The sequence below is a fragment of the Protomyces lactucae-debilis genome (genome assembly GCF_002105105.1).
Source record: "Protomyces lactucae-debilis strain 12-1054 chromosome Unknown BCR37scaffold_3, whole genome shotgun sequence".
Lineage (NCBI taxonomy): Eukaryota > Fungi > Ascomycota > Taphrinomycetes > Taphrinales > Protomycetaceae > Protomyces > Protomyces lactucae-debilis.
This window is the reverse complement of record NW_024467995.1, coordinates 342,705-359,275: the sequence shown is the minus strand read 5'-3', so window position 1 is coordinate 359,275 and position 16,571 is coordinate 342,705. Positions and strand designations below refer to the sequence as shown.

The 16,571-nt window shown below is 50.2% G+C and overlaps 8 protein-coding genes across 8 annotated transcripts; 4 read left to right on the top strand and 4 right to left on the bottom strand.

Annotated features, from left to right (window-relative positions):
* Positions 1-357: 357 nt before the first annotated feature.
* On the top strand, positions 358-2,808 carry BCR37DRAFT_343710 (Pleckstrin homology domain-containing protein; the record flags this gene model as incomplete). Its single annotated transcript, XM_040867523.1, has 1 exon — positions 358-2,808. The coding sequence occupies one exon, from the start codon at positions 358-360 to the stop codon at positions 2,806-2,808; it is 2,451 nt and encodes an 816-aa protein (XP_040727451.1).
* A 177-nt stretch (positions 2,809-2,985) lies between these two features.
* On the top strand, positions 2,986-3,756 carry BCR37DRAFT_343831 (MoaB/Mog domain-containing protein; the record flags this gene model as incomplete). The annotated part of the gene is made up of 1 exon (XM_040867527.1): positions 2,986-3,756. A coding segment is annotated over one exon (771 nt), but the record flags the coding sequence as incomplete, so codon positions are not given.
* A 108-nt stretch (positions 3,757-3,864) lies between these two features.
* Positions 3,865-4,392, top strand: BCR37DRAFT_401942 (3-hydroxyanthranilic acid dioxygenase; the record flags this gene model as incomplete). Its single annotated transcript, XM_040871871.1, has 1 exon — positions 3,865-4,392. One exon carries the CDS (start codon positions 3,865-3,867, stop codon positions 4,390-4,392), a length of 528 nt encoding a protein of 175 aa, XP_040727449.1.
* A 719-nt stretch (positions 4,393-5,111) lies between these two features.
* BCR37DRAFT_391062 (lysophospholipase) lies at positions 5,112-6,800 on the bottom strand (the record flags this gene model as incomplete). The annotated part of the gene is made up of 1 exon (XM_040870951.1): positions 5,112-6,800. One exon carries the CDS (start codon positions 6,798-6,800, stop codon positions 5,112-5,114), a length of 1,689 nt encoding a protein of 562 aa, XP_040727448.1.
* Positions 6,801-9,050: 2,250 nt separating this feature from the next.
* BCR37DRAFT_344150 (lysophospholipase catalytic domain-containing protein) lies at positions 9,051-11,032 on the bottom strand (the record flags this gene model as incomplete). Its single annotated transcript, XM_040867551.1, has 3 exons — positions 9,051-10,446; positions 10,488-10,609; positions 10,652-11,032. The coding sequence occupies 3 exons, from the start codon at positions 11,030-11,032 to the stop codon at positions 9,051-9,053; spliced, it is 1,899 nt and encodes a 632-aa protein (XP_040727447.1).
* BCR37DRAFT_213439 (mediator of RNA polymerase II transcription complex subunit 8-domain-containing protein) lies at positions 11,022-12,316 on the bottom strand. Its single transcript, XM_040866430.1, has one exon. It carries the CDS (start codon positions 12,110-12,112, stop codon positions 11,438-11,440), a length of 675 nt encoding a protein of 224 aa, XP_040727446.1. The 5' UTR covers positions 12,113-12,316; the 3' UTR covers positions 11,022-11,437.
* An 815-nt stretch (positions 12,317-13,131) lies between these two features.
* On the top strand, positions 13,132-15,119 carry BCR37DRAFT_391059 (ANTH domain-containing protein; the record flags this gene model as incomplete). The annotated part of the gene is made up of 4 exons (XM_040870950.1): positions 13,132-13,230; positions 13,283-13,360; positions 13,404-13,464; positions 13,513-15,119. 4 exons carry the CDS (start codon positions 13,132-13,134, stop codon positions 15,117-15,119), a joined length of 1,845 nt encoding a protein of 614 aa, XP_040727445.1.
* A 54-nt stretch (positions 15,120-15,173) lies between these two features.
* On the bottom strand, positions 15,174-16,570 carry BCR37DRAFT_216316 (UBX domain-containing protein). The gene is made up of 2 exons (XM_040866435.1): positions 16,251-16,570; positions 15,174-16,206 (listed from the first exon to the last, which is right to left on the bottom strand). The coding sequence occupies exons 1-2, from the start codon at positions 16,359-16,361 to the stop codon at positions 15,229-15,231; spliced, it is 1,089 nt and encodes a 362-aa protein (XP_040727444.1). The 5' UTR covers positions 16,362-16,570; the 3' UTR covers positions 15,174-15,228.
* Between the last annotated feature and the right edge of the window lies 1 nt (position 16,571).

Genomic DNA, 16,571 nt, shown 5'->3' with positions numbered 1-16,571 from the left:
GCTCACATGGGTCCCATGCGGGAAGAATCCACTGCTTCTACTGCATCTTTTGCCACTGCACCCGAGACCTTTGAAGAGCAAGCTGCTCTGTTTGATGACCTCGACGAGGAAGGCTCTGACAATTCGTCTGTTTCTGATGCATCCACCGTACGAGGCGTACCCAAAACACACGAGACACCGCCTTCGACTCCATCTCCGCTGCAAAGACATGAAGAAACGCAACAAAGCAATTATGCCATCTCGGACGGTTCACAAGGATCACAACCCATCACAAACAGCTCAGATATGGATTCAGGCGCTTCCCTTATGCACCACAACGCTCAACAGACAATGCCACTCGCAACACCAAAATCAGCAATGAAACACAGTAGCGACAGCAATCGGCCGCAACCTCTCCGTCGGCAGAATTCTCACCTGGTACACTTTTCATCAAATCAAATCGTACCCGAACGGTCGTCATACGATATCACCGCTGCGCATCCCTCACGACGTATTTGTTCAGAGGGACGTGAGCTGGCTGCTGCGACACAGAAAGCACGCTCAAGTCATGAACAGGGTTTTTTGAATCAGAAATATCTCAAGAACCCATTTCGCAGGAATCGGCATGAAGGTGAGTTATTGCGAGCTGAGCGAATGTTGTTACGCATTGAGTATGCCAAGGCAAATACTGTTCCAAGCAGCTACAGTGATGTACATGCCGGTAAGCTGGAGAGACGAACGAGTATGCATTGGCGTGAATTTGTGCTTGCTGCGCGACCGAATGCAGAAGGTCATGTTGTCCTCTACTTTCATCGCAACAGGACAATTCCTGCGATTGCAAAGAATATCACCAATATCAAAGCAACCAAGGAGATTGTCCTCGATCCGAAATACACGAGCGCCAATTTATACTCGACACTCGATAAGACGATTGTCATCTGGACAACTGACCCCAAGAAGAAGCGCGATTGGATATTCATCTTACGACCACGTACATTGCAAACCAGTGTTGAATGGTATGCTTTCATACAAACGCTCTTGGGTGTGAAGCGTCGATCGTATGCACTCATGACTGTGCCGACCCTTGGTGTCAAATTAAAGCTTGAATTGCCGAGTTCAGCAGGAAAATCCACAGACGACGCACATTCACTTGCAAGCGATGATGGCAGTGAGGCAGACTTACAAATGAATGATGAAGGTGCCGTTGTGGATGGTGAGGGGAAACCCATCACTGGCAACTACCTCATCGACAAGTGTTTGACCATGCTTGCCACAGAACCTTGTTGGCAGCCTGTGGTTCAAGAATGGCGCCGTTCAAACCTCGTCGGGTTGTGTTGGCGTCGGTATGATCGCATCGAGTGGCTTCATGGACCTGGAGCACAGCGGTCTATCGGACAATGGGCTATGGCTGAAACGCATGAATTGGAATTACGTCCAAAGGAACATTATCCAACAAGTGTCACTGCTACGAGAAAATTACCAGCCATGGACGAGCCTGCTCCGATCGAGGGATTCCTTGTTCGGTTGACGAGCAGTACTGGCAGACAATCACGATTCGGCAAAGTCTTTTACAAACGCCTGTACTTCTCAACGCATGATGGACTCTTGTTTTATGCATTCCCAATGAATGCTACACCGCCGCCTCCACCAAGTTTCGTGCCAGGTGTATCGGAAGCTGAGGCAGAGGAACTCGTCAAGGCTAGTCCTTTGGTGTACACAGTCGAGCCTTATCCACTGGAAGACGGCAAGATTACGTGGACGCGGCATTGCGATCGAGAAGTATTTGCAAAGCAAGACAAGATGGCCATGACTGAAGCAGCGCGACGTGTTAAGCAATTACATGCATCCACTGGCTACCTCGATCTCACCAAAGTCGTCAAGATTCGTTCGTACAAGCAAACCAAGCAAGATGTCGACCATGATCTGGACCATGGCGATGGCGTCGACTTTGATGGTGAGGAGGACGAGACAATGGATACAGGTGTGACCGACGAAGTTGACGATGCGCGCATCTTTGAGATTGTACTCGACTCTGGCCTTGTTGTACGATTACAGGCGTTCAACTTGGAAACGCGCAACGCCTGGATCCGACAACTTCGACAATTGGTGGTTTACTGGAAACGACGCCTTGCCGAGGACGAAAGTGCCCTTGCTGCAATGCGTCGTGAGAATATGGAAACCTTGCGTATCGATGAACAACTCGAACCGCTTGTGGATATGGTTTGCAATCGATGGGAAGTGGCACACTGCGTCTCTGAACCCAAGCGATACAATTTCTGCTCCATCACTTCCTGCCGTACGATTGCGATCCAAGGATTACTCTACCGCAAACCTCGTGTCCATTCTACATTCAAGCGCTACAATTGCGTCGTCTCTCATGGCAAGCTGTTTGTGTACAATCACTTTCACTACAAGGCATCTGGCGACATTGAGCATCACATTCACAACAGCAAGCGACAGGAGATCGATTTGAGCGACTGCTACATCTTTTCGGGAATGATTACACAAGGCGACTTGCTTGACTCACGGGAAGATTTCGATCGACTTGGACCTGGTCGTCACTCGCTACCAAGATTGTATGCAGATGGTTGGACCTCTCAGGATGATCAGGAAGCCTTGTGCTTTGTTTTGTGGAGTGGTCGACGTCGAGTGGCCCTATCGCAGCTCGACAAGAAGGACTCGGGTCGCAAGAAATCAGTGTCACGGCTCGGTGTTGCAGGTCACAGCATGGTGTACTTGTGTCGCTGTCGCCAGGAGCGAGACTTGTGGGTGCAGATTATCTCGAGGGAGATTGAACGCACAACGCAGGAGAGTCTGTCGTCGATGTGAGCTGTTTGTGACTGGTGTATTTGTAGCTAGTAGCAAGGATTCGCCATGACGTCGTGACTTCACCTCTACCGTCAGACGTGTTCCATGTTCAGAGGACTTGCACGGCTCAGACAGATTCAACAGACGTTTGCTAAACCAAGTACTTCCTACAGCACATCTGTACAAGCGAAAAAGATGATGGACAACATCAGAACAGCGGGTATTGTGATTATTGGTGATGAAGTCTTGTCCAGCAAGACAGTCGATACCAACAGCGCCTTCTTTGCCAAGTACTGTTTCGAGCTTGGTGTTGAGCTCAAGCGGATTGAGATCATTGCAGATGATGAAGCCGAGATTGTCGAAGCAGTGACGCGCATGTCGAGCAAGTACGATTTTGTCGTGACGTCCGGTGGTATAGGGCCGACACACGACGATATCACCTACCCTTCCATTGCAAAGGCCTTTGGCAATGACCTTGTATATCATGATACAACGCTAGAACGGATGAAGAAGCTCAGCACTCGGGCCATTAATTGGGATCAGCCAAGTGATCACCCAGAAGTCATCGCACGCAAACGCATGGCACTCTTCCCGACACCCAGCGAGGTTGTCTTTCCCAGTGAAAAACTCTGGGTCCCCATCGTCATTGCTGGCGGCAATGTCCATATCCTGCCTGGCATCCCAAGACTATTTACAGGACTCTTGAGCGAGTACCGCTCGCATATTGTCGACAAGATTGACCCAGCAATGAAGCAGACACGTATCCTGGTCGCAACACAAATGCCAGAGTCGGCCATCTCTCAGTTCTTGGGAGACCTACAGAAGCGTGTCGACGACAAAGGAGTCAAGATCGGCAGCTACCCCAAGGGCATTGGCATGGGCGTGATGGTCTCCCTTTTGGGCCGTGATGTACCGTTCCTTGAGTCTCTCGTGCCAGAGGTTGAGAAAGAGCTCGATGGCAAGCGCGTTGACAATGCAGACGCTGCAGAGCAAGAGACAACGCGCGTCAAGGATGAAAAGGCCCGTCTGCAGGGCCCCAACAATATGAAGCTCGATCTTCCCATTGTCAGTGACAATATGAAGCCAGTCCCTGCACCCATAAACTTTCCAGCATGGCTCAAGGAGAATGGTCACCTTCTGCAGCCTCCAGTCAACAACTACTGCCTCTATAACGAGAAGGACTTTGTCGTCATGGTGGTCGGCGGTCCAAATGCGCGGAACGATTATCACGTCAATACAACCGAAGAATGGTTCTACCAATACAAGGGCGACATGCTGCTGAAAGTGATTGAGAGTGGCGAAACATTCAAGGATATTCCTATCAAGGAAGGCGAGATGTTTTTACTTCCTGCCAACACCCCACACAATCCGGTTCGCTATGCGGACACAATTGGGATCGTACTGGAGCGTGTGCGTCCAAGCGATTCTGTGGACAAGCTGCGTTGGTACTGCGACAAACACAGCAGACCTGTTTTGATTGCTGAAACAAACCTTGGTCACGTTACAAATCTCGGTACACAGCTCAAGCCAGCAATTGAACAGTGGCAGCAAACAGAGAGTATGCGAAAGTGCCCTGACTGTGGCACTGTTGCGCCGCCAAAATGATCATATGACATATGTGACATTTTCAGTCGCGACAACGTTTCAAGATTGCGCTGTCCATAGGCGTTGATATATGAGGCAAGCGTTGACAAAAGACTGTAAAGAACATGTCGCAAGCCTCCGCTGCAACGCACATTTCTCGCAGATCCGTCTCAAGCTTTGCATCAAATCTCAGTCTTGCCTCACTGCAATCGTACTATGCAGATACACTGCTTCAGGTCGAGGCCAACATTGCACACATTATTGAAGTGGGCGATTTAGGTCAACGCGATCATTACTGGACTTACAAGCTGCTGATGTCTCTCGAATATCTTGGCTGCGTGGCAGGTGTGGATCCAGCTGGGCTTTCGGGTGGCAATATCGCCAACAACAGACGGTCAGTTCGATCGCAAGAAGTAGTGCGCAGTCTTCGTCGACAGGAGCGTATACAACGCTTACAGATGGAGCTTGCACGGCCAGAAAAGGCAAAATTGGCGGACGTGCATGCACACATATCGAGATCATTAGCAACTGGCCCAAGCATAGAACTGCAGTCATGGCCTTTGTAGCGGTAGATTAAGGCTATCCTCGTTTCACCAAAGATGGAGGGCTGCAAGTTGAGACAACATGTATCTTATCATCAGTGTGACATCCGCACATCGAGCTTCAAGCGTTCTACCTGGCGTCAGAGAAAAGGTAGAAGAAAATAATGAATTGATTAAATAGCTAAAAACTTAGCAAGCTCATTTTGAAGATGGCTTCGACCAGCAATACTTTTCGAAGTAAGTCTCGCATACTTCGAGCTTCATGCCTGTTCGCTCAAGGCTTCGCTTCATGATCGCACAGCTCATGGCAATGCGAAACTCGGCTGATTCATCAAATGTCGCAATGGCGAGACCATTAGCAAACGTCGACTTGATATTCTCCTCAGAATACATCAGGTCAAACGTAGAATAATTGCTCATGAATTGATGTGCGTTGTTGGGGATGTAGACGATGAGTGGAGTGTGTTCATTTGGCATAGTACTATCCTTCGCTTCACAGCCAAAGAAGGTGACGGTCTTGTGCAAGCCATGCTTGACAAAAGTCTCTTGATCTGGGATGACTGCCATAGGAATGGGCTTGCGATGCGTGTACTTTTTGTCTGTGGCTCGCTGATAGGTTGCAATCAGTGCTTCACCATTGGGCCAGTTATCTTTGTCGTCTGATGTAGCATCACTAGCCAGAATGATGTCTACTTTGCGTTCAGGCTGCAACAGAGGCCAGAGAGGGATGTTTTGACCGGCCAAGCCTCCATCAACAAGGGTCAAATCAGGATCTTGCTTGATTTTTGGCGGCAAACTTAACAGACCTTGGAACGGGTTTGGGAAGCGAGCAACATCCATGTCATCCTTGTCTAGAACTGTTTGAAGGAGATGTGTAGCACTGGCTAGGATTTTGGACAAGAAGCCACTCTCAATCCCGCGTCGAATGATGGCACAAAATAGTGATGCACTGGTTCCAATCATGAACCCAATGTTGTCGTAACCCTCGATACAATCTTGCTCATGAACTACAGCACCGTTCTCTGGCTGAGTTCCAAGAAATCTGGTGGGCGTGAATGCTTGAAATGGCGCATCCCATGAACCAGTCTCATGTGGAGTCATCTCGAAAACTGGAGCGTCAAGTGGAACAATATCTTGACCTTGTGGACGAAAGACGGAGAGAAGGATCGGGTAGGGCATCAGAAAGTTTTTGAAAGAATTCGTGTCAACGACTTGACTCCAATGGGTGGATGTCATGCCCGTTGCTCGGTCCAAGACATGGTACGACAAGATTCGGCCCCAGAGATCCGTCATGGTCACTCGAAATCCGGCTTCCATCTTGGTTTGAATAGAGGAAAAGATGTCCTTATAGTACCTGTAAGTCGCTTTCCAGTTACCAGGAGGTGGCTTGCCGACATCCTGGATCGACCAGAATTTGTCTTTGAGCGTGTCGACAGTCGGCCAATCGTTTGCTACCATCGAAGCAACCAGCCAGGAGCCCCCAGAAAGCCCAGTGATGTAGGTTGAGCCCTGCAAGAGGCCACCCAGGGTGCTGGTGCCTGTGCCAACCACCGTCCTGCTGTCCAAGGCACGAACTACTGCACCACCAAATGTCATGGCACGCAGACTTCCACCACTTAAGGCGACGGCAACGTTGGGAATACCACCAGTCTTGGCGAAGAGTCCAGGGACGTCAAAATCATCAAAGCCAGTTTCACTGAGGTACTCTTTGAGGGCTTCCTTGACAACGGCTTGACGACCCTCGATGTACTTGAGCTCCGCTTCTGAGAGTTTGGTAGCTGGTCGAACAAATTGGGCTGTGCATTTGACATGGTGGGGTGCGTAATCTTTTGACGTGCCAATCGTGAAAGATACTCCTTGAAGCAAGATGAGGATGAAACGCCTCATGTGTGCAAGCCAAAGAGATGCAGCTCAATAACGTGTCGTTTGCCCAGTGATTTTGTCTCGCTGGCGAGCTTGATGCTGTCTCAGTCTAAGAGTCAGTCAGAGAGGGCGGAAAGCTGAGGGAAGCTAATTTTGGCTTGTTACAAAGCGTCTGCATGCAGTGACTGCAGTGACAGTGCAGTCCGCTTGGCAGAGCTTGCTGCGACTCTGTTTGTGTTTGCCATGCGCAAAGCACCAGAAATCCAGGAGATCATCATGTTAGATATAAAATGAGCTTCGAGATTCTGCGGGATTCGAAGTTGGGTCCAGGAGGTGTCTCCTGATGAGCACTGACTCCTGGATGAGGCCTTGGATTCGGGGTTCAAAGAGCTGCAGCGGTGTCCTCTAGGGACTAGTCACTTTTGGCTCAACGGGAATGCGATGCGAACCCCGAATAGGTCTGACACATCACATGGGTCGTGCCATTGAAGAGGAGAATTTTTGAAATGCAGAGACAGTGCAGAGTCTGCAGACTGCAAAGGAGAAGTCTCCACAGGAAGGCGGCATGTGTTCAACGTGGTGTTGTCACAGACCTCCTCAGTTGCTGCGACACTGCCACCATTGACATTTCTGTTTTGTGTGTACGTGCAATGTCGTGCATGCAGCACATTTGCAGGTCACTGCAGCACGCATGGCAGAAAGAAGTCCGAAGAAGCGCCGCGACCGTCTGAATCGGGCTACTGTAGAACAGGCATGCAAAGATGCCCACAGCCTTTCTGAATGGGGCTGCCAGGTCAGAAGTGCGGCTTTCGCGGAACTCTGGTCAAGGCAGAACAGTCAATATTTTGTATACAGGGACTCAGGGAGCGGTGGTCACCGACCTTCTCAAGCTTGAGTCTCCTGCTTAATGCTGTGGACCGCACCGTTGTACATGTAGGTCTCGCAGTGGTCTGATGACCAGGGTCCTGGCTCTGTGATCGGCCACAAGTGTCGACACCAACACCACACAATTTTGGACGCACCTCAAGTTCCAACTCTATCTATCTGTTCAGCTCGCGATATTCAAAAGTTGGACATGTACTCTGTCGCTTGTCGTCTCAGGGACCTGCCACCTGGCCCCTGGCCCCTGGCCTGATTCTATTCATAGCAGCTGCTGAACATTATAAAAGGCTACTTGAATTCGAACTTCGACAGCTTCAACCACAAACTACACTCTCTTGCACTACACTACATTCCTTCAACATCAATCAGAGACCAAGAACCCTCACACGCCGTCTCTTGGTACAACTTCATTCGAGCAGGATTGCGAACAGCAAGAAGCTAGATGCAATCTGCATTTGCATTGCTCCTCCTTACGTGTTGGCAATTGGTTGCCACAGCTGCACCATTGTGGCAGAGTCCAAACAATTCACCTGAGATATGCAAGCACAACGTTCGATTCACCGTTGAGCGCAGATTCCCGCAGGGCCATGATCCCATAGCAGATCCGGCTTTAGCTTTGCGATGCGATGGGTTGTGCCGCACTTGTGCGACACGCAGTTCAGGTCTTCTCTGAAATTGCGATCAGGAAAGCAATTCGATGGCAAATCATTACCGTTCTTGGCGAATGGGATCAGAGTGGACGCAGACTTTCGAGGACGCTTCATCAATACACAGGCCAATGCACAAGATAACCCCAAATGGGAGTGCCGCTGTCCATTCTCATTTACCATCGAGAAAGTGGCACCAGACGCACAAAAAACGGGACATCTTCTCTTTCCACCAATGGACAACGCGGGAATCCTGATCACCTTGACGCGATTGTTCAGCCAGGCCGGACTTGGTGGCCTAAGCCCCTACACGGCTTGTAACCAGCCAGCGGTCCAGCCCCGTTACTCATGGCTAGGCCATGCGGCCCATGCCTGACTCGGGTCCCGGCCATCTACAAAATGGCAAGTTTACATTCGCTTCGTTCTCGTGGCTCTCATTGCAACACATCAGCTGTCAGCTGTGCTGGCTAGCATAGGCTTTCAGGATGCACGACAACCACGTCGCTCGCTCACCGACGCCTTGTTTCCATTTTAGAGTATTCATCATCATCATCATCATCATAGGTCTAATCATTCATTCTCTTTCACCAATTGCTTCGCGGCCTCGAACAGTGTGATATTTCAGGCCTGGTACACAACTCTCATTTCTCAATGCCCTTAGAATATTGAACACTGCGGCAGTGTATCGTCATACGGAAGCTAGGTGACTACAAAGGCCAAACCAAGATGTGTGCTGCAAGAAGGCTCAAATAGCAATAGCGCCAACGATGCCAGCAAGCAACAACGCACCGAGTGCACCAGGAACACCATCGACTCCAACATTCAACTGTCCAGCACTCGAACGAGCAGTCGAAGATGACGACGCAGCAGCCCTAGAAGATCCTGTGGATTGTGCACCACCCTGACGGCCACCAAAGCCTGCATTTGCCAATAATGTCGGTGCAAGCAATGCTTCACCTGGTTGTGTGGAGTTGGTGACGCCACTCCAGCAATGCTGCGAGAAGCATTGTCGGCAGACGTCCGGTTGTGTCAGGTTAGCACGTTCAAGACCGCGTTGCATGATGGCACACGCAATACAGGTCTTGAAAGCGGTAGAATTACCGTTTGTCATGATGTTGAGACCATTGTTGAGGGTTCCTTGGATATCGGCCTCCGGGTAAGTTCCATCAAACGTGGAAAAGTTGCTGAAGTGGGAGAAGGGTGCATTGGGGATGTAGATGATCAATGGCGGTGGAACACCAGGGAGTGTGCCATTAGTGCCGTTGCAACCAAAAAAGGTGACATTGCGGTTCAATCCAAGGTTGATGAATGTGTTGAAGTCAGGGACATACGGGAAACTGATGCTCTTATTGGTGCGATAAGCGGCCTCAGTGACTCGCCTGTAGGTGTGAACCAAAGAAGAGCCATTTGGCCAGTTATAGGTAGTATCGGCACTTGAGTCAACGGCAAAGATGGCATCGACTTCACGCTCTGGCTGAATGAGTGGCCAGAGTGGAATGTTTTGGTTGTCTAGGCCACCATCCGTCAAGGTCAAATTTGGCGTGTTTGAAATGCTGCTTGAGATGTTGTTGAGGCCTTGGAACGGGTTCGGGTACACGGCGATATCATTGTTACTCTCCGAGAGGCCTTGGAGCAGGTTCGTGATGATCCCTGTCAGGCTACCAGAGTTTGAACCGTTGATTTGCGTAAGTGCGCCATTGAAGAGGGAAGACGAGGTGCCGATTGTGAAGCCAGCGTTGTCGAAGCCTTGCACACATCGATTACTCTCCTTGGGCTGACCATTCTGCATACTGGTTCCGAGGTATTGCACAGGTGTAAAGCTGTAAAGGTTGACATCCCATGAGCCAAGCTCGTATGGGTTGAACTCAAAGTTTGTGGCATTGAGTTCCACTATAATTGTACCTGGCTCTCGGCCCACGGATACAACAAGTGGGAATGGCATAGAATGATTGACAAACGAGCTGACATTGCGAATATCAGCCCAATTGAAGCCTGGGAGACCATTGCTAGGGTTCAGGACGTGGTAAGAGATTACGCGACCCCAATAGTCGGTGATGGATGTGAAGAAGCCTGCATCGTTCTTGGCTTGCACGCTTTCGACAATATTGGTGTAGTAGCGTGCAGTACTGAGGATACCGCCGCTTGGCGCTTCAAACACCTGGTCATTAGCGATGTGACAAACAAAATGAGGTTGCGTACGTTATCAATGTCCCAATTGCTTTTGACAAGCTGATCGACTGTTGCAAAATCATTGACAGCCGTGGATCCAATCAGCCAGCTACCGCCCGAGAGACCTGCCATGTACTGCCAATGTCAGCCAAAAATATATGCAACTGCAATCAATACCTGACAGCCTTGTAGAACACCGCCCATGGTGCCTACATCGGATCGCGCGTCAAGTGCACGAAAGATAGAGCCACCAAAGACCATGGCGCGTAAGCCGCCACCACTTGCAGCATAGGAAATCCTCGGAATAGTCCTGTTTGTGCTGAAGAGCTGATCCACCACGGAACTATTGATACTGGTGCTGGTGATGAAGCTTCGCAAGGCAGCTTGAGCTTGAGGGGCCCGCGAAGTGAGGTAGGCAGCTTCTTCCGGGGAAATGGTGCTGGCTGAGCGAATGAGTTGAGAGGGGCAACTTGTGAAACGCGGTTTATACCCGCTCTGAGCGTCAATAGACGCGAGTGCTGTGAGAGCTGCGACAGCCAAGAAGGAGGCGCCGACCATTGGATGAGGAAGAAGTCAGGTGTAGCTAAGAAGAGGAAGAGGAGCTATGAGCAGAGTGGAAGCGGAGCAGCTGGTTCTTGGCGGAGTGTTTTGGCCTTGATCGCGTTGCACGACTTTTTGGTCTTGCCGTGTTCCCGCGCGCAGGTGACATCAGATCCGCACCAGGTCTTGGCTGCAATCGACGTAGTCTCAAAAGTACTCTAATGCCTGTTCAGTACAGTCCAAGAGACTGCCTATATGCAATATATTTGTGTCATGCTTGTACAAGAGCCCAAAAATCCAAGTGAAACTAAAGCAAACATTCAACTTTGTAAGTGCGGGCTTGTGCAGCTCACTGAGCTGGCCACTTTTCTCAGGACCTCAGCACATCTTGGCATTGCATTTTTGGGATCGTGGCCCATGGGTTCATCCACCTCGACGCATGAAAGAAAGCATGGCCTTCATGCCAGCATCGCACTTCTCCTGCTCCAGCCGCCTTTCCTTCCGAATATCATCCAGATCATCCACGTCGATCTCAAAGTCTTCATCCTGCTCCTTTTGTGTATAGAATCCCGTCCAGCTCCGCTTTGCTCGCTGTAGCGTAAACCATGCATCCGCGGGGATTGCTTCATCTTTGAGGTAATCTGGTACATCTTCACCTTCCCTCGCAAAGGACACAAGCTGGGGCTGCGTGATTTTATGCTCAGCTTGGATCGATATGCCGTGCTCTTGTGCTAGTTGTACATACGCTTCTGCACTTGGCAGAGGTTTGGTCCTGAGCAGTGTCTGCAACAAGCCTTCTTGCTGTGCAACGGGAAATGTCCGACCGGGGAAAACAGAGATGGCGCGAATTGCATCTTGACCAGCTCTGCTCGCATGTAGTGTTTGTAAGGCACTCGAGAGTTGCGTCAGGAGAACAGTCAAAGCAGATTGGACTTGTGGCCACGGAGGCAGAGCATGTGGATCGCTTTGTGCAATGCGCATGTGAAGCGTTTGTAGGGAAGCTGTGATTTGCTGTATACGCGAGCGTAGGACTTCTAAGGAGGGTGGCACTGGTAGTAGCGCTGGAGCATTGGACTCTTGCGTAGAAGCAGCCTGCATTGGAGGTGCTGCTGTGCTCTAAGTAGCAGAAAAGCAAGCCTTTTACAAAGAGACAGATGGAGACAGCAGGGACGGATGAGCCCGGCAGGCTATCTCAGCAGTCATGCATCTAATTAGCTTCCACAAGCATCCAGTCCATGCTGTTGCTGCTGCTGTCTGTTCTGATCGTGCGATTTGCTGAATTTTGTGGCTCTTCATAAGGAACTCTCGCCCATTTTGCTTCTTGCTTCGATCTTTCCAGTTCAAAACTGCTGATGAATACTGAGCAGGTTCCTGAATGCCATCCGCAAGGCTCTAGAGATTGCTGGTTGCCGTTAAACGCACTAGTACCTCAACAAGCTCAGCTGGAAGGACACATGGGGAAAGCGGGCCCTGCACCTTGTTACTAAGGCCCGCGAATGCACACTCTGAATCTTTGACTGCTGCTTCATAAAGATCATTCCCTCAATTCTGCACCGTGTCTGTAGCTGCTCGTAGTATCTGTTACTCTTCATTTCTCTCCTATATGTGGCTACGATGTTTCATCTGTTCCCTGCCTTTGATGACCTGCACAGAAACCACACAGCTGCACCAGGCTCCTCTTTGTACGAGCAGCAGCTAGGACTCTTGAACTGTCCGGCATGAGTCAAAGGTGCGTCGGGCTGTCCTCATCCAGAGGGACACAGTCTGTAGCTCGTTATGCGTAAACTTGCATGTCTCATCAAACTAACAAAGCACACATCATGGACAAGGTATGGGAGGCTTGACATCTCCGCCAAGAGACTACTCACCAAGCCCCGCATGTCTGGAGTCGAGCGATGCCCCGATCCTCTGCTAATCCCTCTCAACTCCTTCGAGAGTCTGCCCTCGCTCCGTGCCGCTCCAGTGTACATTCTCCTTCGTCGTAGTTGTCGAATCGTCATCGTAGACCCAAACATCAACATTCAGACCACCAATCCATTCGAAAGCTGCACTTGTCTCCCTCGTGCGGATAGCAAATCAATAGGGGCCCTCAGTGATATCTGCCCACCACGCTTCTGATGGCAAGTGTCAGCGGCGCTTATGAAAAGAGCGTCAAAGGTGCAACAAAGTCGAAACTTGCTCCACCAAAGACGAAATACATTGAGCACTTGCTTTCGGTATGCTGGCCCTGGTCTAGATAAGTGTGCTTCGATGCTGACTGGCTGATAGGCTACACGGGCGGGAGAAGCGGCTATTGCTGAAGTCTTTCGGGGAATACAGTATAGGCTGAAGGAAACGACATGGACTGTAATGCAATCAATGGACGTTGTACAGCATGCTAAGACTCTAGGTTGTCTTCAAGGCGTTGATCGTCACGCACTCAATGATTCGCGACGGCTACAAGAATGCGAGTAAGTCTTTGCGATGCTACTCAAGTCAACATTGGTACTGACAGTCAGCCTTGGACTACCTCGCCAATTCACATCAGTTCAGAATCACATCCCTGACGACGACGGGTTGCTCACCTATGAGCGAACAAGGCTCCAGTATCCGCGACTATGGCATGTATTTAACGGAACGGATAAAATCCTTCTCCAACATCAAAGTAGACTATGTCAAGGCCAAAAATGATCCAACGGGACAAGGACGACTTAGAAAGTTGTCTGTTGATAAGGGTCTCTTGCGGGAAACAGAGTCTGTGCAAAAGATCATTGGCCCACTCATCACTTGCCGCTTTCTCGAACGCGACGTCGATAATGAAGTCGCTCTGACTGCCTTTCGATTACTCGTGGCAGACTTGCTCGTCTTATTTCAAGTCGCAAACGAGGGTGTCATCAACGTCCTCGAACACTACTTTGAAATGTCCAAGCCGGATGCTGAGCGTGCTCTCAAAATTTACAAGACATTTGTCGAGCAGACGGATGGCGTGATTGTCTTCATGTCCCTTGCCAGAAGCCTCGAGTCTGTGACACGGCTGACCATTCCAAACCTGCAACATGCACCAACAAGTCTAGGAGACAGCTTAGAGGAGTATGTGCGAGACCCTGATTTTGAGCAAAATAGGATTCAATTCCTAGCAACCAAGGGCAAAAAGAGCGTGGCTACGCAGGATACCAGTGCTGCCAAGACAGCTGGCACAGCTCCATCCACGACACAGCTCAAATCTGCGTTGAAGCAGAATACCGACAGCAATCCATTTGGTGCGCCGCAGTTGCCTACATCTGTTCAACATGCCGGCAATAGCGATCTCATTGACTTCTTTGGCTCGCTCGAGTCGCCGCAACAACAACAAGCCCAACCAATGCAGCAGCAGCAAATGATCAATCCTTACTTGACGGGACAAATCATGCCGGTGCAGAACACGGGTATGTACCAACAACCGCAGCAACAAGCATTTTTGCAGCAGCAAGCAACTGGATTCAATCCATATTTGCAACAGCAGCAGCAGCAGCTGCAGCAACAACCAATACAGCAGCAACAACAGCCACAATTACGACAATTCACAGGTTCGGTACAGCCGCAGATGCAGTCCTTCACAGGTCAAGCACAGACAATGCCAAGTAATGGCTTTGGTGGTTATGCTACACAACCTACAAATGAATTCGCCATGCTCTCACAACCGCCATCGCAGCAGCAGGTTCAGCCATTACAGTCTCAAACAACCGGTTCAAATCCATTCAGAAAGTCCATGTTGCCTGCGACCATGACTGGATCCATGTCGTCACCATACGCTATGAGCGTCTATGGCGGTCAAGATGCAGGTGGTATGAATCACCTGGCTGCACAACGGACAGGTGGAAATCCTTTCGCGAAACCGGTACAGCAAGGTGCATATGGACAAGGTGCGGCACCGATGCAGTTGCGAGCGCAGACGACGGGTAATCCGTTTTCGAAGCCATCGACTCCTGGATCGGGCTACGGCCAACAGCAGCAGCCCATGTACACCGGACAGGGCATGGCCCAACAAACAACAGGCTCCATTGCACCTCAACAAACTGGTTCAAATCCATTCAGAAAAAGCATGATGCCGATGCAGCAAGCCCCGATGAACTATGGTACTCGGTGATGCATACAAGGCTGCGTGATATTTCTTCAGAACATTCATTGTATTAGTAGAACGTTCAAGGTCCTTCTTTATTCATCTTTCATGTATCATTCGTAGCTTCCTGTGCGTACTATGGGGAGGTTGCCTCTTCTTCTTCCAAGGCTTCCACAATCAAGCTACCACTCGGGAAGACCTCTCGCTGATCAATAATCTTGGCATCCTGTGCACAGTCCACTAGTTTTCTAGGCATTGGTACCGCCAGCGTGAAAGAGTAGCGATAATTGCCTTCTGCAGGTCCGCTTGGACTGTCGCCCGCCTGTTCTCGTTCTTCAACTGACACAGGATTGATCTTTGCATCCACAAACGCATACAGCTCCTCCACAGGACACTGTGCATCAAACTTGCGAACAATGCGAGACCCATCCGGCAGTCTAAAACTGACACGCGCAACATGCTCGCCACTTGTAGGTTCAGGCAAGATCTTTGCATGCCTCCAAACACGATACACAGCACGTTGTCGTGTCGCTTCAAGTGCGGCAGCCAATTCCCTCGCTTTCCTCTCTTCCGCTAGCCTTGCCTCTTCTGCACGCCTACGATCAGCAGCAAGGGATCGTTCATATGCTGAATCTTGTTCCCTGCGAATCTCCCTCGATGCATTCTGTTCGCGCTGGTCGAGACGTGCTGCAATGAGGGTTGGTTCGAATCGATCGATTGCTTCTGTCAGGGTTTCAATGAGAACCGCTGCTTCCACGAGACCTTCAACTCTACAGACTGTCGACACACCGGCTGGCGAGCGAAGTGTGTTGTAGACCAAGACGGCAAAAAAGGGAAACCGAGTAGCCCCTAGACTGCTTGCCGTGTGGAATCCTTCATTCTCAGCAGCATCACCGGCCCAACAAAGGATCTGATGATCTTGCACAAATGATCGAAGTGCAGTGGAACACAGAATTTGAGACTTGCAAGCAGACGAGTCGTCATGGTGACTTGAAGTCAAAACGACGAGGAGAAATTTGAGTTCCCGCTTGGCTTGCTCGACTGCTTTTAAGTACGATGTGGTGAGTAAGGGAAGATGCTCCTCGCTTTGTGCTGTTTCAAGCGTTTGGATGTACTGGTCTGTCAGGTCAAGACTCGAAATTGACGGACAAGGCTTACGTTGCGTGACGCGTCGTCAGCAGTGAGGTTTCTATAGGGCTTTGAGCCAGAAACCAAGCGCAGGAAGGAGAAGAGCAGCTTGAGAGGTAGGCTTAAGAGGTAGCGAAACATGACAGCTCACGCACTCTGCTTGAGCGCACGCTGGCCAAATCAGCACAAGGGGAGCAGTAGCTTTACAAATAGGACAAGCAGCAAGAAGGGCAGCAATGAGATTGAGCTGACAGCCACCTAGGCGCCTAGAAGTAGTCTGGGGAGGAGTCCTGTGCACATTGCTGACAGCACTCTATTGGCCTAACCCTGATCACCTAAGCAAGGACAAGC

Excerpts from the sequence above, each read along its gene's own strand:
- BCR37DRAFT_213439 (XM_040866430.1), bottom strand. The coding sequence starts at position 12,112 with ATGCAGGCTGCTTCTACGCAAGAGTCCAATGCTCCAGCGCTACTACCA.
- BCR37DRAFT_216316 (XM_040866435.1), bottom strand. The coding sequence starts at position 16,361 with ATGTTTCGCTACCTCTTAAGCCTACCTCTCAAGCTGCTCTTCTCCTTC. Across the intron at positions 16,207-16,250 it reads CTGACGACGCGTCACGCAAC|TACATCCAAACGCTTGAAAC; the intron begins GTAAGCCTTGTC and ends CTGACAGACCAG.